Below are 27635 nucleotides of genomic sequence, written 5' to 3' on the forward strand. Positions count from 1 at the left end.
GGACTTAACTAGCATGTCATCAATATAAACTTTCATTGATTTACCTATTTGTTCCTCAAACATTTTATTTATTAGGCGTTGGTAAGTAGCTCCTGCATTTTTTAGCCCGAAGGGCATCACATTATAACAATATGTTCCATACTTGGTGACAAATAAAGTCTTTTCCTGATCCTCCGGGTTCATTTGGATTTGATTATACCCGAAATAGGCATCGAGAAAAGTAAGGATCTCGTGGCCGGCCGTGGCATCGATCATGCGATCGATGTTGGGCAGCGGAAAGGAATCTTTGGGGCATGCTTTGTTCAAATCCTTATAATCTATACACATTCTAAGTTTGTTCCCCTTTTTAGGCATTACAACTACATTGGCTAACCATTCGGGATATTTTACCTCCCGAATGGACCCTATCTTGAGAAGTTTGGTTACCTCGTCCTTTATGAATGTGTGCGTTACCTCGGACTGAGGTCTTCTCTTTTGCTTCACCGATCTGAACCTAGGGTCCAGGCTTAGCCAATGCATCGTTATATCCGGTGGGATCCCTGTTATATCTAAATGGGACCAGGAAAAATAATCTACGTTATCGATAAGAAATTGAATACGTTTTTTCCTAAGTTCGGGGGTCAACCCCATTCCTAGGTATACCTTCTATTCGGGCCAGTGCTCGATTAGTGCGACTTGCTCCAATTCCTGATTTGGTAGCGTCGGAATCATCGGGAACCACGAAGTATCGAGGGATCCTTTGATCATCATCTTCATCGATCTTTTGATTATATGGTCGGGTTAAAGCTGATATCTGTGATTGCTATTTGGTATCTCGTTCCCCTTTTGAGCCCGATCCCTTTATTGGTGAAGGCGAGGATATTGGATTCACTTCTTCGATGGAAAACATTTCTCTTGCGGCCGGTTATTCTCCGTACACTGTTTTGACTCCCCTCGATGTTGTGAATTTAAGGACCTGGTGTAAGGTCGAAGGTATAACTCTCATGTTGTGGATCCACGACCTTCCAAAAAGGGCGTTATACCTCATGTCGCCTTCGATTACGTGGAACTTCGTTTCCTGGATGGTCCCGTCCACGTTTATCGGTAGAATTATCTCGCCTTTGGTGGTTTCACATGCCATATTGAATCCATTTAGAACCATGATTGTGGGTACGATCTGGTTCTGTAGGCCGAGTTATTCTACTACCTTCAATCTGATGATGTTGGCCGAGCTACCTAGATCAATCAACACATGCTTAACTTTAGTTTTATTCATAAGTACAGATATTACCAGTGCATCGTTATGAGGTTGTATAACTCCTTCAACATCTTCATCGTTAGTGCATTTAAGCACCGGTCCCTGAGGGGTATCGGCACCGCCGATGATCATGTGAATGATGTGCTGTGGTTCTTCTTATTCGTTTTGCTTGCCGAAATCCCTGTTTTTAAAATAGTTCTTCGCCCTATCGGTTAAATATTCTCGAAGGTGCCCTTTGTTGAATAACCGGGCTACCTCCTCTCTTAGTTGCCTGTAATCTTCCATTATGTGGCCATGGGTACCATGATATTCGCACACTTGATTGGGATTCCTCTGGGCAGGATCGGTCTGCATGGGTCGAGGCCATTTAGTGTCTTTGATGCATCCGATAGCCGACACGATGGCGGATGCATCGATGATAAAGTTATACTCTGATAACCGAGGCGCTTCCTTAGAACCGGCAGGCCTGTCGAACCTACTTCTGTTCATCAGCCCCCGGGACCCTTGACCTCGATCACTTCTTTTGTTATTTTTTTCGGGGTTATGTCTTGATTCACCGATTCTGCGATTTCCGTTATACGGTCGGTATCGATCCCTGATCGGACCTTGTTCTCGATTAATATCCCTTTAAGCAGCGGGTTCAGAACTCAATTAATCATCTTCGATCCTAATTTTTGATTGGTACCGATTGTGCACGTCCACGTGATGGCAGGGTATTCGATCAGTTTATGCTTCAACCGCTGTGAAGCCGTCGAACTTCGTTCGTTCAAACCTTGAGTGAAAACCTGAACAGCCCAATCGTCTGTGACTGGTAGCAGATCCATTCGTTCCATTTGAAAACGAGATACGAACTCCCTCAGCATCTCGTTATCCTTTTGTCTTACCTTGAAATTCAAGGTCCGATTTCCTTGTTGCGACTTTTATGGCGCCTGCGTGTGCTTTTACCAAAGAATCTGCTAACATGGAAAACAAGTCGATGGAATTCGTTGGTAGGTTGTGATACCAAATCATTGCTCCCTTCGAGAGGGTCTCTCCGAATTTTTTTAACAATATAGATTCGATTTCACCGTCTTCTAAATTATTGCCCTTGATGGCACACATGTAAGAAGTGACGTGTTCGTTGGGGTCGGTCATTCCTTTATATTTGGGAATTTTGGGCATACGGAAATTTTTTGGGATTGGTTTTGGGGCCGCGTTCGAGGGAAAAGGTTTTTGCACGAATTTTTGAGAATCCAACCCTTTTATCATTGGTGGAGCTCCCGGGATCTGATCGACCCTGGAGTTATATGTTTCTACTTTTTTATTGTTGGCTTTGACTCGCTTTGTGAGCTCCTTGAGCATTTTAGCAATTTCGGAAGTAGTCCCCGATTCTTGCTCATTTGGCCTCACTATGGCTGGCTCCGTTCTGTGGGCAATTTCTCGAAATGGACTAGGCTCCGGCCTGCTCGGTAGCTGGGTTTGGCTATGCAACTGAGCTATTGCTGCCTGTTGAGCTTGCAACATTTCAAAAATCATGTGCAAGCTGACACCGTTTTCCTCGACGTTATGGGTATCTCGAGCTGCAGACCGAATGCCACCATGAATGTTATTTTCAGGTTCAGAATGTAGGTTCGCCTCAATGGCCACATGCGAATTGATATCTATCAGTACTTCGATTCGAGCTCCAACGGCATTGACAAGTGGTCTTTCGGTACTGAGTGTTAAGTTGTTGTTCTCATCTTGAAGACCGGCTTCGTTGTCGATAGGTGAGGCCATTTGATTGGTAGTTAGTCGTTGCTAATCCGAAATCCAAGATACTTTCGAAAACAAGCGCAAAACGGTTTTTTTTATAGATCCGTAACAAATAACCACTGTTATTCTTAGCCCCACGGTGGGCGCTAAACTGTTTACCTGAAAAACGGATAGAGTTGAATTTGTACGTAATTCTAAGGATATGTGATATAGCTTGATACAAATCGTAAGGACAAATAGAAATATCAAAAATGGATTGCAAAGAAAGCAAGATAAGTAAGGTTGGAAAGAAGATGATTGTTTAGACTAAGCAAAATGAATCAATTAATAAAGCCTCAAAGAATAGTCCTTGAATATAGAAGAATATGGTACTTGAATTACAATGTAAGAAAAAACTGCCTTGTACAGAGATGTAGCCATCCTCTTTATAGTGGAGGATCCTACTTTAGATATAATAAAAATACATAGTGGAGACTCCATGATAAATCAACTTTTTCCTTATTCCCGCCGAGATTCTCTCCCTTAGTGTATTTGCAACGGCTCTTGTCTGTGGGCTCGAGCTCGATCGGCCTCGGTGCCGGTCGGTAGTGCTTCTAGAGCTCGATACAGACTCGAGATTAGGTGATGATTTAGATTCGGTCCCAGTTGGCCTCTGCCCCTTAAGCTCGAAATCATCTCATCATAGTTCGATCCGGACCCGAGCTCGATGATGACTTCGAACTCGGTGTTTGACCTATACCTCGAATCCGAAGCTTGTTTGTACCATCTTCGGAACCCATCTCGATATTACGAAGTTTTTCTTCGATCCATTATGTTTTGACCTTAATCAATCGTACGAAAGTCGAAATCTATTTCGATCGTATACACTACCCATATACGCCAGTAAGTATTACCTTTCCGTTGCATTATCACTAAGGTAAGAAATTTTGTTCACTCCTATACACTGCAAAAGATGGACTACACCGGAGCTAAAAATGGATTAACTACTAAATGGTGGGTTGAAATTCTTTTCACCTTTTTGTCCGTTTGGGAATCTGTTACTAATGACATAAGATTCAAAATCGTGAGACTAATGTTGTTACCGCTAACTTTACACAGTTGATGGGATTAAATAGATATTTCTTCAACTCTTATCCGCTTGAACTTGTATCTAGATTCCAAATTTGAATTAAATTATCCAAACTTATATCATGATAATAAGAGCCAAGTACCTCTTATTATCAACTCTACATTGAATTACTGCTGCAAATGGAATTTTATCAAAATGGTGAAGTCTTGACTTTACTTATAGGCTATAAGGCCAATTTTTTTTTTTTTGCAATTTGTTTTTTGTGCCAAAAGTATTTTTTTTCATAGTTAAGGTGTATGGTCAAATTTTTAGAAGAAAAAAATGCTTTCGAGTATAACCAGAATCTATTTTTTAGAAGCTAAAAAAATAGTTTTTCCCAAAAGTGTTTCTTATTGAGAAAATACACTAAGAAATACATTTTGAAAACTTGGCCAAACACTGATTGCTGCTCAACATTAGCCAAACACAAATTACTTCTCACCAAAAGTACTTTTGAAAAAGATACTTTTCAAAATAAGTTACCCTCTACGTTACAATTTATGTGAACTTATATCATTTTTAGTCCGTGTAAAAAAGAATGACCTCTTTCCATATTTGAAATAATTTACCTTTATACAATAATATATAGTCACACAAAATATATGTCTCATTTTACACCCCAACTTCAAAAGTCTTTTGTTTTTTCTTAAATCACGTACTCAGTCAAATAAATTCACATAAATTAAAACGAAAAAAATAGTAATTTTAGAAGCTCGGCCAAATAAGCTATTATTCTTTTTCATTTTAAATAATTTCTACAATTTCATTTTAATAGGTTTCCTACAAGTGAATTTGGTCGAAAGAGTGAGGGAATGGTGAAAGGAGTTGTACGAAAACTAACATAATGTCAAAGTAATCCTCAGACGTCCCGGCATGGCGGCCCCATCGCTGCTTCCAACCATTAATACTGAAAATTTAGTACCCTACTACATAAGAGTCTGAAGAAAAAGTACTAATCCACACAGGCGGAGATAGCCTATTAGTTGTGTGTTCCGTCGAATTTAATCAATTTTATTTAAATATTGTATTTATATTAGTAAATTAATTAAATATATATAAAAATATTTAATTATGAACCAAGTAATTAAAACGAGCTATAAATTTTATGACAAATTTAGAATTCATAAACTTAAATCTTAGCTCCGCATCTGCGTAATCTAAACTTATAGTTGCATTGGAAGGGGTGGGTTCACGTGAACCCATACCCCTCCCCTAGAGTATGTATAACACTTGTATTTTGCTGATTTTATTCTTAAATAAGCATGTGTGAACCATACACAAGTAAGCACTTTGGCTTAGTGGTCAATGAGTGCACCTTCGCCCCCAAGGTGAAGGGATTGATCCCTGCTTGCTTTGTAGACTTTTTAATTAAAAATACTTCTTCTTTTTTTCTTTTTTAGAAGTACATAAAAAGATTCACATAATAGGATGAATGAAGAGGTTTTAATGAATTTTTAGCTTGCTACATATAACCTAAAATATTTAAAACTATAAATAATGATGCTATTATTGATTGTTCTTACATTATGAAAAGTCGTAGAAGACATAAATAATGCTCATAATATTAATTTAAGAAAATTTTTAAATAAAAAAAAGGGTTATCGTAAAAAAAATTATATTGCCAAATTATATATTTATTTAATAATAATAGTGCACCCACGCTTTTAAAATTCTATATGCGTCTCTGGTCATAACTATACTGTAACTTGACAAAAGTTCAAAAATAATTACCATAAACGCAGTGCTATAACTTAACTTCATTAAAACAAGCCACTCGTTGTAAACCATCTGATCCACCAAAAAACCTGCATTGTCAATTAGGGCCAATAAAGAAGTACTAACATATTTAGTATAGCAGCAGTCATATATAGGACGCACAAAAGTAGAAGCAGACTCGTCAAACGAAGTGAGCCACGTGACACTCTTTGTTACCATTGGCCACGTCTCTGCCAGACGTTTTTAAGATAATATAGAATATTGACGTCGACCTGCTCATATCACTTCCTAATCCTGTCACTAATTAAGATTTTGGTGCTCATTGCTGCACTAATTATACAGGAATCTTTCTTTAAAAAGATTAAAGATAAGTACCACAAGATAATAGAAATATGTTTCTGAAGTGTCTAACAATTTTTTGTGCAATAAAATAAAGTGTAATCCCATTTCTGCCCCTGAATTAGTGGTCTCTTTATCTTTGCTGTTGCTTTCTGATATGAGATTACTAAAACAAGATAAAAGTGAGGTTTTGCCCGGTCTTTTACTTTGTTTTGTTTACTGTTTTTGTGCTTTTCCTTTTTTTTCTTTTTTTGTGTGGATAATATAAGACTGATGGAAAGAGACATATGGAATAATTAGAGAACAATGATCAATATGGAAATATTGGGTTTCTGTGGTCAGAAAATGAAGATTGATACATCAACCCAAAAATAAAGATCCTTCATATCTTGGTTCTTCTATTTATGTATTTCTAGGAATCCAATTGCTTAATTTTTCTTCTAAAGATTGTTCTATCTTCATCCTCTTTCCTTTTTCATCCTTGGGTTCTGGGCTTCTTTTGTGTTATAATTAGCAAATTCTCAATACCTTCATTAATTCTTTTCTAGCTGAATGTTTTTTTCTAGGATTTTCGAGCTATCACAGTTTTTGTTTGTACATATAGATTTTCACAGCTAGGGTTTTCCAGTCATTTGCAACTTTTTTTTTGTGGCTGTGAAAACTTCAGTTTCTGAAATAGATTTCTTTTAGGGTTTTGAAGTTGTTAGCATTTATTTCGCAGATTTACTTTTTTCTTCCAACAATCTTTTGGCTTGTGAATTTCTTGGATATTCAGCTTTGCACTTCTCTTTAAGCTTTCGGATATCAGCTTCTTCTTTCACGGCTAGCTTTTCAGCTAATTAATTAGTAGCTAGCTATACCTTAATTTATTGGTAAATTTTCTTTCTTAATCTTGGATGAGTTTCTTTCATTTTAATTTTGAACTACTCCTAATTAGGAGCCTTTGCCATTGATTAAATTAATTGTGCAGAAAATAAAAATGGTGAGAGGAAAGGTACAAATGAAACGAATTGAGAATTTATCAAGCAGACAAGTAACCTTCTCAAAGCGCCGGAATGGACTTCTGAAGAAAGCTAACGAGCTATCTGTTCTTTGTGATGCTGAAGTTGCTTTGATCATTTTCTCACAGAAAGGACGACTCTACGATTTTGCTAGCTCCAAGTATTTTCCCCCTCTTATTTACATATCTTTACAATAATCAATCAATTGTTTTAACGGGTCCATCTTCGTCTCGTACTCGATCTATTCTCCTTTTTTCATTGAAAGAGAAAGTTCTCACTGTGTTCAATGTGTACGTTTTCTTATGCTTTTGCTTGCTAGTATTAATATTCTAATTTCGATGTTGTGATGAAGCTGTAAGGAGGCATGGACTTTGTGTACTTAGAAAGTACGATGACACAATTTTTTTAAGTTCGCCTAGTCATAACCTCGTGTGCATCAATTGCTTACTCAGTCCGTTCGCTACATCTCGATTTACTGTGGCTAGAATCTTTACTTCGTCATGTTAATTATCACCAGTGTTGCATCGTCCTAGGAACAGTCCTGATAAATGTTACGGTTTTATTACCTTCTTGAGCAATCGATCGAGTAAAACATTCGCATTTGAGTTTCAATAATATTATTCTTTCAACTTCTTCTCTACATGGATTTTTTTTGCTTCGACCTTTAAAATAAGTGTATACATGCATGCATCTACTTTTCGGCTTATCAATCTAAATGAGTTCTGGATAAATAACTAGCACACATGGTCGTTATGCTATATATAATTTCATTTGGTGGTGCTCAATATATAGAGTCTTGAACAATATAACGTGAATTGAAGGAGTTCATATGGAACATGAAGTAAACCTAGCTAGCTATGATGAACTTTAGATTGTAGTATTGCGTAGAATGTTGTGATGCTGCAGATCTCGCATGGTCTTTTCATCATTTTATGCCAATATATATGCATCTTTTTATGTGTTAGGTCACCCTCCTTATCGCCCCAGTACCCTCATTTCTTTGGGAACAAAATCCAACTAAAGTCTTGTTGATTGTGTCTGAGATCATTCTTTTTATTTTTTTCCTTTTCAAGTGAAGTGATGCAACTACTAGAAAAACTAGCTGCTATTGAAGAAGTAAAGACAAATAAATTTACCCTATTCTAGCTAGGATCTTATCACCTAACCTCGTCACTCCTGACTGATTCCAGCTCCTTATTTCAGCTGCATCAGATAGGTGTTTGGGACAAAATAGTAATGTGGCCGCAGATGACTAATAGGGATCGGTTTGTGTGGTGCCATACAATATCAAGCCTATCATTGATCATTTCCAGCACACGGTTGTTTGATGATTAAAAGAACTATACATAGCAATATTGGGACCTTACTAGCAACTCAATTTTACTTTTAATGGTGTGAATTCATAGTATTTTTTATTTGGACTCCTCCCGTGAAGTAATATTTGTTTCTTCTTCATTTGATAGATGGAGCTTTCATATATGAAATTCTGTTCTTTGTTAAGTTTCCCCTAATTTATGACATGCCCAATGCCAAATGACAATCTGTTGAGTATATAGTGCCTCCATTTACTATACAAAAGCACCCCATACCTAGGTTTCCAAAGTGCAATTTAGTTTTGGTTAAAGCCTTATAATTACTTCATTTTTGGTGATTCAGCATGCAGAAGTCAATTGAGAGATATCATGAACGTGAAAGAGAAACGATGGTGGACAACAGCAATGAACATGAGCAGTACATGGAGGTCAGTGTTCTTTTGAATTACTTCCATTGTTTTCTCTTATGTGCATCAGACAATAACCAAGAATAATGTGAGAAGCAAATATAGATTAGCTATAATGCTACTGTCATATACTTTTGCTATCATTACTCCTTCCCCTTTGGGCTCCGGCCATTCCCTTTCTTTTTTTTACTTATAGTTTTTAGATTTCCTATACCAATATATGGAATCTGGCCTTAAATTTTATAATTGCATGTAGATGAATATTGGACTTCATTTGTATCCAGCTTTTTGTGTTTGATTGACAAAATATACATGCAGCTACTTTTGAAGCTATTATTTCAAAATTGTTAGATGAAGAGGAATACTTTGAGGAGTTAGGAGGGTTGTAGGAGAAGAGAATTGAAGTTCTTCAACCTTTTTTAGTTCAAATGGCAAGTACAAAGGGGACTAACCTAGGAGCCAAAGGAGAATTTTAGAATTACTTCTAGATAAAGCTAATTGTCTAGAAAATGCAAGAGAGAATTCGGAGTTTTATAGATAAGACTATCCTTCCTAGAGATGCACAAAAGAAGTTCTAGACAAAACAAAAACTTTATTTAGTAAAGCACCTAGAAAATTTTAAATTACATTTACAATATCCCTAATCTCAATCTTCAAAAATCTTCAACTTGAGAGACTCGGTAAATTCATCCGCAACTTGATTAGGAGTACTTTTCACATATTTGTGCTCCACTTCCATTTCGGGCAATACTTTTTTGTTTTCACACATATGATTGCCGCTCCATTATCCAAATACTGCGAACTATATTCATCCCTTTTTGTTAGATAAAAACGAGGGGCTAGAACAACGAGTTGTGTACCTTATTGACGCAGCGAAAACCGTTGAACTCACCACCAAAAGAATTACCCCAACTCAACCTTTGAATCACTAGGAAACAAAGTTAATCTTTCACCAATTAGATGCCCTAACTTGTGTGTATATTTCGTGTAGAAAGGATTAATCAGAAAGAAAATTTCAACGGTTGAAAGTTCTGTGTTTTCTCCTTAACATAAATAGGCAGAGTAATAGTGATTAAGAAAAATAACCCACCATTCCCTTTTTCGCACGTTCACTTTAGTAGGAGTTTGTGATTTAGTGATAACTTCTCTTAACCTATCTGTCACGACCCAAAATCCCACCACAGGCGTCGTATGACACTTAATCTCTAAGACTAAGTAAGTCGATTATAATTACAATTCAAGCCGATTATTTTTTTAATTTATTTTTATTTTTAAAAATAGATAATCGAAACCAACAACGGAAATAATTACAAACAACCTCCCAAGACTGGTAATACTGAGTCACGAACTCTAACTGAATACATGAAATGATCTCAAAGATCGAATATTTAATACTGTTTGATTAATAATTAATAGTACAATGAAATGAAAAGACTTCAGGGGATTGCGACGATCAAGGATCTCTACCTTGAATCCTTGCGATCACACTTTAACTCTGTCCGAGTCTGATAGCTCCAATACCTGGCTCTGCATAAAAATGTGCAGAAGTGTAGTATGAGTACACCACGGTCAGTACCCAGTAAGTATCAAGACTAATCTCAGTGGAGTAGTGACGAGGTACAGTCGAGACACTCACTAGTCTAATAACCTGTGCAATATAATATACAAAAATAATAGGAAATAAATAATAATGATGACAACAATAATCAACTAGTGATATACACAGCAGGACGACAAGAACACCATAAATATTGCACAACAAATAATGAATACAAGTATAACTAATTAATCAAGTCCTTCCAATATAAATCTTTTGCCTATATGTTTTTCGAATAGAAATATTTAGGATATAATACTTTCAAATAAATCTCTTTCAAATCTTTTTCGAATAAAAGTCACCATGTGACATAACATTTCAAAATAATAAAATACGGGTCTCAGCCTACTTTCATATTTTTACGGCACCTCATGCCAATTTCTCTATCAAAACAGCACGGACAACTCACATGCCAAACATCATCATCATTTAACGACGGCACCTCGTGCCCACATTTCATATCACAACTGCATGGATAATTCATGTGTCAATATCATCATTATTTACCAACGATACCTCGTGCCCACATTTCATTTCATAATCCGCCTGGCAATAACCACATGCTCCCAATTTTAACATAGATCAGACTATTATCAATTTACCAACAACAAGATAAATTGCACAAGGTATAAAAATAAACACAAGAAAAATCACAACAACACATGAAAATTACCAACGCAATAACCCCACATCATCATATATCATCCCTGACAATAACCACCCTTATCACTCCTATAATAGCCTCCCTTATCCCTCCGCCCTGACAATAAATAGCCACCCTTATCGCTCCTATAGCCACCCTTATCGCTCCGCCCAGACAATATCCCAACACATAACAACAGTGAAATACCACTCTTATACCCACATAATATCAACACTGAAATGCCACCCTTATATCCTCAAAATAATAACTCAAATAACACAACAATTTACACAGAATATTATCACGGCTACATAACAAAATTAATTCATATCACAATTTGCCCAATGGCCACAACCAATTCTAAAGATATAACAAAATCAATTAACTTCACAATAAATAGCCCAAGACTCCACACAATATATATAAAACCTCAAAACAACAACAGAGATGGAAAATACTCAGTATAGGGCAACATCTACATTAATCCAAATTCTTGATAATTATATAACGCCTCAGTTTATACTTATTTCATTAATTATTTACAGATGGAAAATTCATAATATAATTATTTCCAGGAAATATCAAATCACCAAACTCACGGAATTCACATAAATATACAAGCAATAACCACATCAAATTGTCATATACAAACAAATTCAACAAATGCGAAGTGAGACATGGCAAATAGATGATTTAATAAATGCCAACAATTATCCAATTTTCTACACAATATGCCTAAGACTTTAACCCAATCAATTTTGCACATATAAGCCCGAGTACGTACTCGTCACCTCGCGCACACGACTTTTCACATTTTACAAATGGCACATAAGACTCGATGCCTAAGGGGTAATTCCTCCCCACTCAAGGTTACGCAAGATACTTACCTTTTTGAAGTTAGGCCGATATTCCAAAATAGCCTTCTTGCTTGAATTGACCTTCAAACAACTCAAATCTATCCAAATTAATTGTACAACCTCATTAAAATTCATCGAAAATAATTTCGGATAATAATACGTCGACTTAAAAAATTTATTCCAAAAAATCAACAAAAGTCAACGCTGGGCCCGCCTCTCGGAACCCGACAAAATTCTCAAGAAATCCAAACACTCATTCCGATACGAGTTCAACCATACCAATTTTATCGAATTCCAATATCAAATCATCCTCCAAATCTATATTTTTTGTTTTTGAAAAGTTTTACAAATTTTCCCAATTTCCAACTCAATTCACTGATTAAATGATCAAATTAGTGATATATTCATGTACATTAACCAAATTCGAGTTAGAATCACTTACCCTGATGAATTTCTTGAAAAACCCACGAAGAATCGTCTCAAACCGAGCTCCCAAAGTCAAAAAATAAAAAAATACCCTAAACCTCGGTTATATAGTACCCAATCTGACCTCACAATGTGTGGTCCGCACAATTTCAATTGCGGTCGCACATCCTAGCTTCTGCGGTCACACAAAAATTATGCGGTCACACTTCACAGCCTTCTCCTCTACCAGGCTTCAGTAAATTGGCCATAACTTTCTCTACAGATATCCGAATTATAATTTCTTTACCTTTCTGGAAACTAGACACGAAGAGATACAACTTTTGTTTTTGAATCGTCTTCAAATTCTTTGTAGATCAAAATATATAAGCTTCCGAAGTCGGACAAGTGAAACTGCGAAAATCACTAGAAGTGCGGCCACAGACAGAATTGTGCGGTCCGCACTTTTCCTCTGCGGTCCGCACATTTTCGTCTGCTGCAGCACATTTTCATCTGCTACAACACTCAAAAATGTGCCTCAGCATATGGAATTGTGCGGTCCGCACCTCCAATGTTCCAGAACAATATTAGAGCGCCGAAATGCCCGGACTCGCTCAAAACTCATCCTGAAACACACCCGAGCCACTCGGGATCCCGTTCAAATATACCATTAACTTTCATAACATAACACGGACCTACTCGAGGCCTCAAATCATATCAAACAATATCAAAGCGACGAATCGTACCTCAAATCAAAATCTATAAACTTTGAACTTTCAAATTCTATATCTTGTGTCGAACCATATCAAATCAATCCGGAATGACTTCAAGTTTTGCACACAAGTCATAAATGATACAACAAATCTATTTAAATTTTTGGAATCGAAATCCGATCTCGTTATCAAAAATTCAACCTTCAGTCGGACTTTTCTAAAAATCTTATATTTTCCAATTTTTGCCAAAATGCGTCGAATTATCCCACGGATTTCCAAATCTAAATCCGAATATACGCCTAAGTCCGAAATAATCATACGAAGCAATTGCCATCATCAAAATTTTATTCCGGGGTCGTTTGCTCAAAAGTCAACTCTCCGGTCAACTCTTTCCATTTAAGCTTCTAAATAAGAATTGTTCTTTTAATTTAATTCTGAATCTTTCGAAAATTAAACTCGACCACACTCGCGGGTCATAATACATATTACGAAGCTGTTCGAGACCTTAAGTCACTGAACGAGGCATAAATTCTTAAATCGACAAGTCGGATCGTTACACTGTCTCACTTATCTCTCCTAACCGGACCGGGTCAGCCCACATGGAGCTACACACGACCCATAATCCAACATCTCCCACTTCGCTCATAGTGGGGTAGACCGATGTCTTTGACACACAATTCATACTGGCAAATAGTTGGTGCGACCTGCAAGCGCAAAGAGTTGTAACATTCAAAAACCAATTAAAGATTGTACTAAAGCTCTATGTAGAAATCCAATCACATACAGAAAGGATTCACTACTAGCATGAGGATCTTATTACTCGCAATACCCCAGCCATCATTTGCTACTCTTATAGCTTGTTATCCCTCATCCTCGAAAAGAGGTGAATTCAAGTTCATGAATAACTTTGTATTCATAATTACATTTGATACCCTCATGGTAAGTGTAATGGTCGACCTATGAATACAAGTTAAATTACCAAAAAAAAAAAATTCTTTTTAGGTGTCTTCCCTTTCTGCTCGATTCTTTCCATTCTAAATCAACTGCTTTCCTAGACATGCACTGTATTGCCGAATCACTCATGGCTATTAGTGACATGCTAAAGTAGCAATACTGATTGGCACTTCAAGAGACAGTAAAAATGTCAAAGGGTGTTTCAATAAAAGTTAATATAACTTTTTTGGGATCTCACACAATGAAGAAGCATGGATTCATTCTTCCATTATCCCATGGTCGATAACACACGTGGTATGAAACACATGTTATAGTGTTCTCACCTTATATTGATGCTTGTGTCTTATTATTTTAATCATTCAACACCGTACAGATCTTGGTCTAGACACCTCTAAATGTCTAACCCGAGTTTCTCACTTTAATAATCCTCAAATCTAACTTTTTGGAGAAACTCATATCTGGCTTACAAAATAAGTCATAATCGAATATTAAAATTCATAAGCCTGACTAGTTGTCAACACCGACCTTAATAAGTAAATATAACCTCGCATTATCCAAGGTTCTATAAGGTCTCATCTCTTCGCGATTCTTAACGTAAGAGGCGATTGCTCGTGTGAGAGAGCCAATCTCGCGACTTGTTCGACACACTCTTTATCAACAAAATATCGTCACGTGCATACGAGATATAAGCATAAATTCAAGAGTCAAATATATATGAGCATATTATAATAATCAAGTTATTTTACAATACATAAATATATATATTCATATCCTTCGCAAGCCTAGAGCCATTACATGTTTCTCAAACAGGTCTCTAGATATTGCCTTTATAAAAGGATCAGCTATCATGCTTTGCGTAGGAATGTACTGTAAATTTATCTCTCCACTTTCTACCATGTCTCTCACAAAGTTATACTTGATGTTAATGTATTTGGTCTTGTTGTGATACTTAGGATCTTTTGTGTATGCAATAGCTGCTTGACTATCACAATATAGAGTCATGGGACCCTGAGAGTTCTTTGTAATATCCAAATGCTCATAAAATCTCTTCAATCAAATAACTTCTTGTACTGCAGACGCAGAAGCCACGAACTCAACTTCCATCGTTGAAAGGGCTGTACAGGTTTGTTTCCTACTTTTTCATGATATAGCACCACCATTAAGTAAGAAGGCATAATCGTATGTTGATTTTCTATCATTCCGGTCACCATCCTAATCAGCATCTGTATATCCTCTCAAGTATAAATCATTTCCACTATAACATAGTGAATAATCTACGGTTTGATTCAGGTATCTGAAAATTCTCTTCGCAGCTTTCCAATGATCTTTTCCAGGATTGAATTGATGCCTGCTAACCAGACATATGGCATAACAAATGTCTGGGCGAGTACACATCATAGCGTACATCAAGCTCCCGACAACACTTGAATACGGAACTCGAGACATGTCTTCCTTTTCATTTTTAGTCTTGGGACACATTTCAAGGCTTAAAGTTTCACCTCTCGCTGTAGGAGTATCCAAGGATTTGCAACTATTCGTGCGAAAACGCTCCAAAATTTTCTTTATATAAGTTTCTTGAGATAGACTCAATAACTTTTTGGAACAGTCTCTATGAATCTTAACTCCTAGGATATAGTCCGCCTCACCCATATCGTTCATGTCAAATGACTTTGAAAGCCCTGACTTGATAGTTTTCAAATACTCCAAATTATTTTCGGCCAATAAAATGTCACGCCCCAAACTCGGGAAGCGCGACCGGCGCCCAACCGAGTAAAACTGGCCGAGCAAGCCTGTTAGATTTTCTTCTACCCAACTCAGTATTTTGGATAGCGTGCGGCGACAAATAGCGACGAGGGCCCGCTTCACTGAGGCGAGAGGCGCGCAGCGAAGCGCTCGCCTTTTTGATGTGAAGCGACAATTTATACAAAAATATAAAATATTATATACATATAACTAAAAACTCAATAACAATAATATATTAATAAATATCATTCAAAAATTAAAGACTCAATAGATAGTCATAGACTCATAGTTGATAGTCATAGACTCAATATGCAATTAATTCTACTCTATAATACTATAAATCTATAATTGAAAAAATAGAGTAACAAATAAATAAAGCTACTGCCTCTGCTCGATTTTGAAAAACATAGTAACAAAACAGAGCAACAAAAAAATGAAGCTACTATCTGACTGCCTCTGCTCGATTTTGAAAAACAGAGCAACAAAAAAAAATACAGCTACTGCCTCTGCTCGATTTTGAAAAACAAAGCAACAAATTGAAAAATAAGAGCTGAAAGAGATGATGGAAGAAACAGAGCAAAGAACCCAAAAATAAAGCAAATAAAGAAAGAAAGAAGAAGAAAAAAAGAGCAAAGAAAGAAGAAGAAAAACAGAGCTGAAAGAGATGATGGAAGAAAGAAAAACAGAGCTGGGCTGAAAGAGAAGAAAAACAGAGCTGAAAGAAGAAGAAAAACAGCGATCACTGAAGAAAGAAGAAAGAAGAAAGAAGAAAGAAGAAGAAAAAGAAAAAAAAAGACCAGCAATGGTGGTCGACCAGAAGAAGAAGAAAGTAGAAGAAGAAAGGAGAAGAAGAAGAAAAGAAAAGAAAGAAACATACCTGGTGAAGAAGGGGTCGCTGATGGCTGACGATGGAAGAAGAAGAAGAAGATGTGAACCCAAGCCCTAATTTTGTCGCTGAAGGAGAACTGGAGAAGAAGGGTCGCTGCTCGTAAGAAGTGATTTCACCCAAGCCCTAATCGCGACTTAAGTGCCTTTTTCTTTTCTTTTTTTTTTTAAAATAGCGACGCTACGCTCGCTTCTCGCCACACTCTCGCCTCTCGCTACACAAGCAGAGGCGACCGCTATTTTGAATCGCAATGCAACAGGCCCTCTGTAGCGACAGACGCTCGCCTCGCGTCGCTACACGTTTTTAGCGCTGTAGCGAGCGCTATTTATAACACTGACCCAACTCATCCATGAATAAAGAGGAGATGTACTCCATTAATCAAACATTGAAAATATTTCATTAACAACTCCCATTTCATTTCCATTAGTAGCTTCATTCATAATTTCCAAAATATTACAAGTTTATAGATATAATGAAAAATATGTTTGCCAAATACCAACATTTCTAGTTCAATTCCCAACATTCGACTACCACCCACAACCTATCTACGGAACCTCTAATTACAACAGAAGAGTAATATGAAAATGCCGGCAACAAGGCCCCGGCTATACCTCAAAATACAAAGTACAACATCAAATGATATTATGCCCTGAGTAGAGTAGGGCTCACCAAAACTTGCTGAATAGGGAGTAGCTGCTACCGAGGACCAAAGTTGCTCGCTGATGAACCACCTGCATCCATTGAAGATGCAGCGCCCCCGGCAAAAGTAACGTTAGTACATATGGAATGGTACTAGTATGTAAAGCTAACTGTCCTCTTTCAAAATAGAATGCCCAGATAAGAAAGGGAAAACCATAGAAACAACAAGTCACAATCAACAAATATCCAAATGTCCAGTTAAAAGATAACAATTTTCAAAATACCAAATTAATATATATTAGTGGTTGGGAGATCATTAGCACCGATACACCACCGTATTTGTAGCACGGAGTCCGATTACGACCGATCGGCTAGGCTATCTCCCAACGAACAATGTGGTTTGACATGTGAAAGAAAAGTGTTACCAAGAGTAGTACCACCATGTGCGCAACATAGCGTCCGATCTCCACCCGATCAGCTAGGCCGCCTTCCCATATATGCCATGTGGGTTGACTTTTCCAATCCACAATTATTACCAGTTTCATCCCAATTAAGAGGAATATTATCAACCCATCAATCTCATCCCAAATAAGGCGAATAATCACAATCCACTCCTACACCGGCACGTGTAGTTTTAGGTGTGGGTTGTTATAATCCACCCTTCTTCGGTTTGCTAATGATACTTCCCAAAAATATTATTTTTATTTTTGCACACAAAGGTAACATAGGTACAAATGTATTTACCTCATCATCTTTCATATTGTATGAATCTCCACTAGCATTTTCAACCAATAACAACAACAATATTCCCTTGGCTCATTTGGTCATTCACAAGATTCTTTATTCAAGGCACGATGGCCGTATTTGATATTTCGCACTTTCATTTCTTCCCTCTCATGTATCATCATCATAAATATCAACATATATAATATTCTGGAAATCACAATTTTAAGTTCATTAGAAATGAACAATTTAAGCACAATATATTTCTTTCCGAGAAATGGAGTAAAATAATTAGCAATTGATGCGCAAGTTAAAATCATCAACAAGTAACACACAATTTATTCTTGAAATACTTTTCCCCAAAAGGGCAATAAATAATTTTCACTCACGAATATGTAAGGACGCAAAACACATTGAAAATACTTACAAAGCATAGCATTTATTAAAACAACCACATATGGACATGACTTGAGTACATAAGCTTTTAGGGAATTCTATTTTTTAAATAATTTTGGAACAATTGAGTCAAAGCTCATTTCATAATCTTTTCCACATCATCCTATTTCATTGGCACCATTAGCCACAAGTATAACTTTCATTCTTGGCACGTTGGCAACACTTTATACCCCCGATTCACTTATTTCACTTCCAACCATCTTTATAGATTATCAACAATAAGACATTTTCAATCAAAACTTTAGGTACGCATATGAGTAATTAAGAGTCTTAAGCATATTGAGATTTTCTCATATAATTTGGCATCATAGCCTTCATTTGAAACATGACTCAAGGACATAGCATTTTAATACATATATCATTCTTAAACACATTTCCAAAGGATAACATAATGTGATAGGAACATTCGTAACATGTTTTGAATACATAATTCTCGACACTTTGCTTATTTGGGACAATCAAATTTATTGGGAACATCTCGGAACATAGAATAAGGAACTTGAGACAACCATACTTGAAACTTACGGGAACATCATGGAATTCAATTCTAAGAGAGTAGTTTAGCCAGCATACCTCGCTTTGAGCTTTCCTTAAATTACTACAACGTTCCGAAAATTCTAGCAATCCCAATCTATTTTGAGACATAATAAAATTGAACCATAATTAGGAAGATATTCATGGTCTCAGCTCATTTGAGCATTTTATCAAACACTATGCATGCAGATTTAACTACAAGGTTCTTCTACAAGATTTTCTTCGCTCCTCAACCCAATCTTTACCCATTTGAGCTCAACAATCTTCCCACAAACCTTATTGGTACATGCATGTATAAATAATACTCTCATACCCAAGAATCATACTCCTAATCAACCATCTTCTACCCAAATTCGAAATTAAAAACTAGGGTATGGAACCTTACCTCTTAGATGAATAACTTGTGAGATTTCCTTATTGGATTTCAAAGCTTGGACAAGATCTTGATGAACAAAGCACTTGAGCTAATTCCTCTCTCTAGAACACTCTCACTTCTCTCTAAAATCATCAGATAAATTCCCCAAAATAAGTCCCAAAGCCTATATATCAAAATGTGGTCGGGTTAAGAAAATAAGAAAATAGACCCTCCGAACTCAGGTATGCGATCGCACAATGAACCGCAAAACTGATGCCCAGAACTGGGCTGCACTGGTCAGGTCTGCGACCATTTTGCGGTCGCAGAATCACTTTTGCGATCGCATAATGATTATGCGGTCGCACATCTGACCGCAAAATCACATTCTTTCAGGTTTTGGTAATTTGGTCATAACTTCTTGTAAGAGTATCCAAATGACAAACAGTTTGAAGCGTTAGAAACTAGATTCGAAGATATTTCATTTGATAGGTTGATCATTACATAACTCCTATATATATATATATATATATATATATATATATATATATATATATATATATATATGCTCGTCCAAAGTTTGGTCTTGTGCGTACCCATTTGAAACTTTAGTCTATCATGAAATTTCCAACTTGACTTGGGCTTAGGGCTCTCCTTAGACCCCACATCACTTATAATATGCCTCGTACACTTATTATCATATCCAATTGATATCCATCATATTAATAGTCCTCGTCTGCACACAAAATAATATAATTATCGCACATCAACTTTCTTAATAGCGTTTAAGTACTTTGAAATTTTCCGGGGTATTACATAAAATATCATCCACGTAAAGAGAAAGAATTACAAATATCCCATTGGACTTCTTCACATAAATGCAATGGTCTTCACTGATCATGGTGAAATCATACAATATCATCTCCTTGTGAAATCTCAAATATCATTGCCTTGAAGATTGCTTCAGGCCATAAATAGATCTTTTCAATTTACAGACCTTTTTTTCTTGGCCTTTAACGATGAAGCCTATAGGTTGTTCCATGTAGATTTCTTCATTTAGTTCTCCATTGAGAAAAGCTGTCTTCACGTCCATTTGATATAATTCCAAATCCAAATGTGCAATAATAGCCAAAAGTAAGCGAATTGAGGTAAATTTCACATGACTCGTGAAAATATTTTCTCATAATCTATTCCAGCTTCTTGAGTAAAGCCTTTTGCCACCAATTATGCCTTGTATCTTTCTATTAACCCATCTGCTTTGCGTTTAACTTTGAGAACCCATCTGTTCCCAATGGCTCTACGCCCAGGCGGAAGGTCAACTAGATCCCATACTTTGTTGGTTTTCATGGATTCTAATTATTCTTTCATTACTTTCATCCACTCATCTTCTCCAAGACTCGATAAGGCCTCAGTCATAGACTTTGGCTCATCCATTTCTGTTGGAGGTACCAAGAAAACGTAATCTTCAATCTCATAATAAGTACGTTTCGGTATATTTTTCCTGGTGCTCTTTCGTAGTTGAAATTCGGATTCGTCAGAAGGATTTTGGGAATGAGAACTCCCACTCCCACTCGGATCAAGAATAAGATCTTGATCGATTTGATTATCAATTGTGTTAGAAGATACTTGCTGACTATCTGAGTACAACATTTCATAAAGAGGCTCTCCATTCTTTACCTCGCTCTTTTTTGGAAAATTATTTTCCAAAAATGTGACATCTCGTGATTCAATCTCAGTAAAACTTTCATCCTCTAATTCACCAATGAACACATACCATTTGGAGTGTTCTGAATATCTTATAAAGATATATTTCTTACCTTTCGGACCTAATTTACCAAACTTGCTAAAAGAATCCTTTACATATACTGTACGACCCCAAGGTCGTAAATCTTTTAAGTTTGGTTTATGACCAGTCCATAGATCATAAGGAGTGGAAGAAACTGATTTAAAAGGCACTTTGTACAATATGTAGGCTGCAGTCAATATCGCATCTCCCCAATAGGAGATAGGTAAATTTGCATGCGCCATCATGGACCTAATCATGTCCAGTAGTGTTCAATTCCTCCTTTCTGCTACACCATTTTGTTGAGGTGTGTAAGGAATAGTTAACTGTTTGGTGATGCCCTTCTCATTACACAATTCTTCAAATTCTTTTGAAAGATATTCACGCCCTCTATCGATTCTTAAGGTCTTAAACTTTTTGTCTAATTGATTAACAACTTCATTCAAATATTTCTTAAAAAATTCAAGTGCTTCAGATTTATGAGAAATCAAATAGACATAACCAAAGCGCGTGAAATCGTCAATGAACGTAATGAAATATAAAGCACCAGACCTAGCCCTTACATTCATTCGACCACAAATATCTGAATGGATTAATTACAATGGAAAATGAGCTCTCTTAGCCTTTCCAAATGGTTTACGTTTAATCTTTCCGGAAGACAATTTTTACAAGTTGGTATTTTAATTTTAGAGAAAGAACCCAAATGTCCTTCCTTAGCCAATCTATTCATTCGATCCTGCCTTATGTGACCTAATCTTGTATGCCATGCAATAACATCAACATCATTATTACTAGAATAACATGCCATAACACAACGGTCAACATAATAGTTATACATAGAAGGATTACAATCTAACACAATAAAACCATCATAACGATGTCCAAAACCATAAACAACATTGTCTAGAGTAATTCTAAGACCATTGCGACTAAATTTCGAATTGAAATTTAAATCTAGAAGAACAAACACAGACACTAAGTTTCGTCGAATCTCTGGAACATATAGGACGTCATGCAACATCAAAGATCAGCCACCACGCATATCCATTCTGCAAGAGCCTATCCCTTTGAATTCAAGCTTTGCATTATTTCCCAGATATACTTGCCTTGATCCAGGTGGAATTCGACGAAACTCTATAAACACTTCTCTATCATGACTCACATGGTCGGTGGCCCCTGAGTCTACAATCCACACAGGATAAGATTCAGTTAGTAAAACAGTGCTAGAAACATATATAGCACTTAGAGATGTATTTTGAAATGCTACCTTTTTCGGCTCAGTGCACTCACGAGCAAAATGCCTTGGAACTTGACAATTGTAGCACTTCATCTTGCTCTTGTCTTTCTTCTTGTAGAACCGTTTTTCTTTCTTGAAATTTGGCTTGTTTCTTTTCTTAGAGGATCTTTCTCCGGTATCCTTACCCTTTCCATCATTTTTCCAGTTTCTCTTGCTTTTGAAGCTTGATCTCTTTGCACCACTTGATTCTGCCACAAAGGCATTAGGTACAGCTTTAGCAGCACCAAGTTGCTCGTCTTCAAGCTCCACATGACGGGCAACATTAGCAAAAGTTTTGATGCTATCATTGTGGGTCAAGTTAACCTTCAGATGTTCCCAATTATTGGAAAGAGACCGAATCACTGCCTGGACCTGTTGCTCATCAGAGAGAACATGACCAACACTTTTGAGTTGAGCAATCATATTTGACATCACCCTTAGATGTTGCTTGACACTGTGATCATGACATTTTTTGTACGTGTCAAACTTGATTGTCAGCTATCAAAGATGAGTCACAGTTGTACCCCATATGTCTCTCTTAAATGTGCCCACATGACTTGAGCAGTAGGATATTGCTCACATTCGTGGATGAAATCATGAGCAACTGAACTTACAATAATTTCACGTGCAGTGGAGTCTTTCTTTTTCCAATTAGTGTAAGTTTCTAGATTCCTCATGTGTTGTGCAGTGTTACCCTCCTCTGGGTGACTCATAACATGGTTAATACTTTCAAGAGCATCTTGTTCTTCGAGTACATACCATATCTTACGACTCCAGATGTCGTGATTTTCACCATTCAGTTTGTCACCCTTGTTCAAGTCAGCAATGATACTTTTCGATGCCATATCTGTTATTAGAGGCAATATTACAAGTTTAACTCATCAATATATATACTGCAGTCAATTTATGCATGTGATTACACACTCAAGCAAATTAATTATAATATTAATTCTACATTTAGTATAGAATCGAAAGGTCACTACGTTTCCATTCATCATCTATATCTAAATATTTTAATTAATATTAAAATTACTTTTTAGTGTGTACTTTATTTCAAGTCTCAATCCATTACAAGATAAAATAATAAATAATATATGTAACTTGTGAGACAAACAACATAATTTAAATTTTATTAATATAAAATATATAATAACATTTTACATGTTTGCTAGGACATCCATATACCAATCGAATACTAACTCTTGCACATATACGCTAAAAGGTGCATTAGACCAAACATCATGATAAATCTCAGTTTAAATTTCACCCCAAGGCTCTCGAAGAGAGTCTGCTAAAACAACTAATGCTTCCCAATCAGAAATTTCTATGTAATTATCCAATTTAGCTCTTTTTAACTAAAAAATGTGTACATGTTCAGGAATGGAAGCATCAGGGCCCATTTTAAATTTCTTAAATTCCCTAAATTTCTTTTCTCCCTCCCTTCGCTCAGCCCCCTGATCCCTTAACTCATTTTGCCTTGCCCTTCGGGACATTCCTGATGACTTCAGGCTCTGGGTCTGAATCATTATAGAAATAAGTCCTGAGATGATGTATCCTTCTACGTTTTCCCCTTTCTCGACTTCAAGAACTCCCACTTGGAGTAATTCGAACGTGTCTCTGTTTAGCCATATCTTAAATAGGACCAAGGAAACAATAAGAATGACTACAACTATTTAATGTGACAATATATGTCACAATAACTCGTAGAAGTATATCAATGCAAGGGATTAGGGCTAAACTAATTTTCTATATTAAGGAGATATTAAGTTATATTAAGGCCAGTTTATATTAGTTCATGGTCCACACAAAGAAAAGGTCATTAAGGAAACTTATTCAAGTTAACCATAATTCCTTACGTAACTAAATTCCATAGCACTTCAAATAAAGTATGGCCATTTGAAAAAAGACTTGTTTATATACAACTACACTTCTCTGACCAAATTAATTATGGTCAAAATTCCATAGGCCATATCCAAACGCCTCCAAAAAAATGAATGTGAAAGTAGTATTGTGTCGTGTATTATAACAAGGAGACAGATTAGTGAATTTATGGAACCTACGTATGTCTTTTAATATGCTCATGACACTGTCATTATTAAACTGATATGTAGAAAATTTCTACTTTGTTTATAAAAAGATATCATTCTGACAAATCTATTTTCTATAGAACAAGACTTGTCAAAACAACTATACTTCTCTTGTTTTCCTTTTTTAGTCGACAATCTCAGGAAAGCATTTAACATCAATTTGTTTGTTTTCTAAAGTAAAACTCGATTAGGTTATCCAGTTTGCGGCGCACACAAAATAAAATATCAGTGCCTACACCAAACAAAGATTATCGGTAACGAAGTATATATCTTATTGCAAATAGCCATTAGTAAAAAGAAGGTTATTTATAGGTGTAAAGGAGAATTCTAGAACAATCTTTTGATAAAATTTATCACTTAGAAAATACAAAAGAGAGTCTAGAGGTCTTTCTAGATAAGATTATTCTAGAGAAATACAAAAGAAGTTGCAGACTAAACTCAAACTTAATCCAATAAAGTACCTATAAAATTCTTAATTACATCTACAACAAATATATCCATGACATTCAGTTGATGATGGATTATTGGTCTTTCTGTATCAGAAATATTTGTGCAATTAGCACTGTGGAAAAGATCTTACAGTGGACAAAATGAAGAAACCTTCTTACCAAAATCTGTAACTGTGACTATTAATAAAATTTAGCTTGTCATTTCCAACCTGAGAAGATCCCACTAGTATGTTCTCGTTGTTTCCTATCAGTCCTACTGAATCAGCAATTCAAGCGACCGATTTGATGAGGGAGATAATTAGCATAAAATCAATCCATAATTCTTCATTTTACTAGATTGTTAATTTGCACCTAATTTATGACCAATGGGGTAAAACTATACAGAATATCTCATTGAGCATCATCTATAATCCAGTTTTTGCATATTTTTATTGTCACAATATGGCTTCTTTCATCTTTTTTTTTTCTTTTTTAAGTATGGCTTCTTTCATCATATATTGATTTCATATGCAGCACTTGAAGCATGAGACAGCTAACATGGCAAAGAAGATAGAAATCCTTGAAGTTTCCAAACGGTTATTCTCTCCGCTTATTCTTCAATCTGCTTCTCTCAAACTACTTGGAGTATTTACTTAAATTAATGTTGAATTTATCAAATGCCTTAATTAGGAAGCTGATGGGACAAGGTTTAGGGTCATGTTCAATGGATGAACTACAAGAGATTGACAGCAAGCTCGAGAGGAGCCTGGAAAACATCAGGGCCAGAAAGGTAGTATCAATTAATCTTCTGCAAAATGCACTTTGATTACCTTTTCTTCCTTATTTCTTGTTTGCAATATCAGACCATTTTATCCAATATTTAGGTGTTTTCGCAGTAATCATTAACCTGTTCCGTCTTTGGTCATTTTCTAGGCTCAATTATTTAAGGACGAAATAGAAAGCCTAAAAGCCAGGGTATGATGAACAGTTTATGCATTTTAGGGCTTTTACTTCTTTGGTAAATTCATTCTTTTCTGACTGTTTGTGTATTTTTTCGTCTTGTTCAGGAGTGTCTATTGCAAGAAGAAAATGCAAATTTACGTGAAAAGGTGAACTCTCTGATTTTCGCTTTATCCCCTAGACTATTAGTTAAAGAAAATGCATGATCATCGGACACAGCGGCGGTGCCACTCATGTCCAACGGGAGTCGATTCGTCAGACATATGGCATAACGATATATGCCATATGCTGAATCTCCTTGACTTTTTTATGTGTTTACTTCTTTATAGTTAAAAAGTAAAATCCTAACTCTGCGACTTATTAAACATGCAAACTGAATCTATAGGGATTTATTCTAATCCAATTAGCAAAAGGAGTCATGGTATTGTCTGAAATTGTAGTTCAATTGCATGCAATCCCATATGGAAAGAGTTAAGTTTGCTATTATGGCTAATCATTGCGGTAAAAAATTGATATTCCAAAATTTGCTTTGTGTTAGAGGCCATCCTATCTTGATTATTCTTTATTTTGGCGAAAAGAAGTTATAGTATCAAATCCCGTTTGACTAAATCATACTAGGATTTATTGTACATTGCTTTTCTGAAATCACATCTGTGCAGTTATACAAGTATATAAGCATACATAGGTTAATGCAAGTGTTTGTGCATGTAAAGCGTTGAGTATTATCGTGACTGCTTAGTGGTTTATACTCATTTCCATTTCTATACATTTTCTCAATATCTACTGGTGCTTTGGGCCTTAGTAATTAATATTTCTAACTACGCGTAAGTTATGAAATGTAGTCAGATTATAACATTAGGGCATCATTATACTAATTAATCATGTATTTCTTAGCTTATAGGCTAGTTGAACTGTATTTTATTGATTTAAACAGTTACACTAATATTTGGTTTATATTCTCATTTGCACATTTGAAAAATCATTTATCAACCCAGTGCCGCCTAATGCCAACACCATCAGCGCCAGCAGCACCAGCACTAATGCCACTTACACCACCAACTCAACTGAAAGAAAGGGGAAATTGTAGCAAAAATACCCAGAATTCGGAGGTGGAGACTGAATTGTTTATCGGCCTTCCTGTAATGCGCTGCTCATAGTTGTTGAGACAATTAATGGGATATATTTCGATTGGCATAATTGCATACATATTTTATGGCTTTTCTCAGTAACATAGAATAAATGGCTAGCATTGCTCAATTGTTTACACACATAAGGGCTTGCAAATTCGACAACTAAGAAAAAGGATAGTCATGTTTACTCGCATGAATAAATATTTGGAAACACTTCTAGGATCCATAGGGAGAGATCCACAAGTACGTGAATCTAATACTAGTTTTTAACCAAACCTTATATATATAATACTAAGAAATTTATTAAATGTCTATAAATATTTGACTGTAAATCTAAATATTATTGTATATTAACAGTTTGTCGTAGGAACCCATCTGCTTAAAATTCCGAATCCTCCTATAAGATCAAAGGGTTGAAGATGTGCACAATCTCTCACACATATGCGTTTGTTTTTGCCCGTTACCTTCCTTAAATGGTTAAAATGATATATAGTCTTCAGCAGTTACAAAACTATCGTGCAAAAACATTAAATTAATAAATATTTTTCAATTACATTGACATCTTTACCAGATTACACAATTAACGGGACCTATCCCCTAGTTTTAACGAACTCTACGGC

General features: G+C 36.1%; 1 protein-coding gene across 1 annotated transcript; it reads left to right on the forward strand.

Annotated features, from left to right (window-relative positions):
* The first annotated feature begins 6375 nt into the window (after positions 1-6375).
* LOC107793038 (MADS-box protein AGL42) lies at positions 6376-27347 on the forward strand. Its single transcript, XM_075251996.1, has 8 exons — positions 6376-7003; positions 7102-7292; positions 8789-8873; positions 25460-25521; positions 25616-25715; positions 25859-25900; positions 25993-26034; positions 26881-27347. The coding sequence occupies exons 2-8, from the start codon at positions 7111-7113 to the stop codon at positions 27040-27042; spliced, it is 675 nt and encodes a 224-aa protein (XP_075108097.1). The 5' UTR covers positions 6376-7003; positions 7102-7110; the 3' UTR covers positions 27043-27347.
* Positions 27348-27635: the final 288 nt, after the last annotated feature.

Source organism: Nicotiana tabacum, chromosome 4 (assembly GCF_000715075.1).
Source record: "Nicotiana tabacum cultivar K326 chromosome 4, ASM71507v2, whole genome shotgun sequence".
In the NCBI taxonomy this organism is placed as follows: domain Eukaryota; kingdom Viridiplantae; phylum Streptophyta; class Magnoliopsida; order Solanales; family Solanaceae; genus Nicotiana; species Nicotiana tabacum.

Excerpts from the sequence above, each read along its gene's own strand:
- LOC107793038 (XM_075251996.1), top strand. The coding sequence starts at position 7,111 with ATGGTGAGAGGAAAGGTACAAATGAAACGAATTGAGAATTTATCAAGC. Across the intron at positions 7,293-8,788 it reads TACGATTTTGCTAGCTCCAA|CATGCAGAAGTCAATTGAGA; the intron begins GTATTTTCCCCC and ends TTGGTGATTCAG. Across the intron at positions 25,901-25,992 it reads TAGAAAGCCTAAAAGCCAGG|GAGTGTCTATTGCAAGAAGA; the intron begins GTATGATGAACA and ends CGTCTTGTTCAG.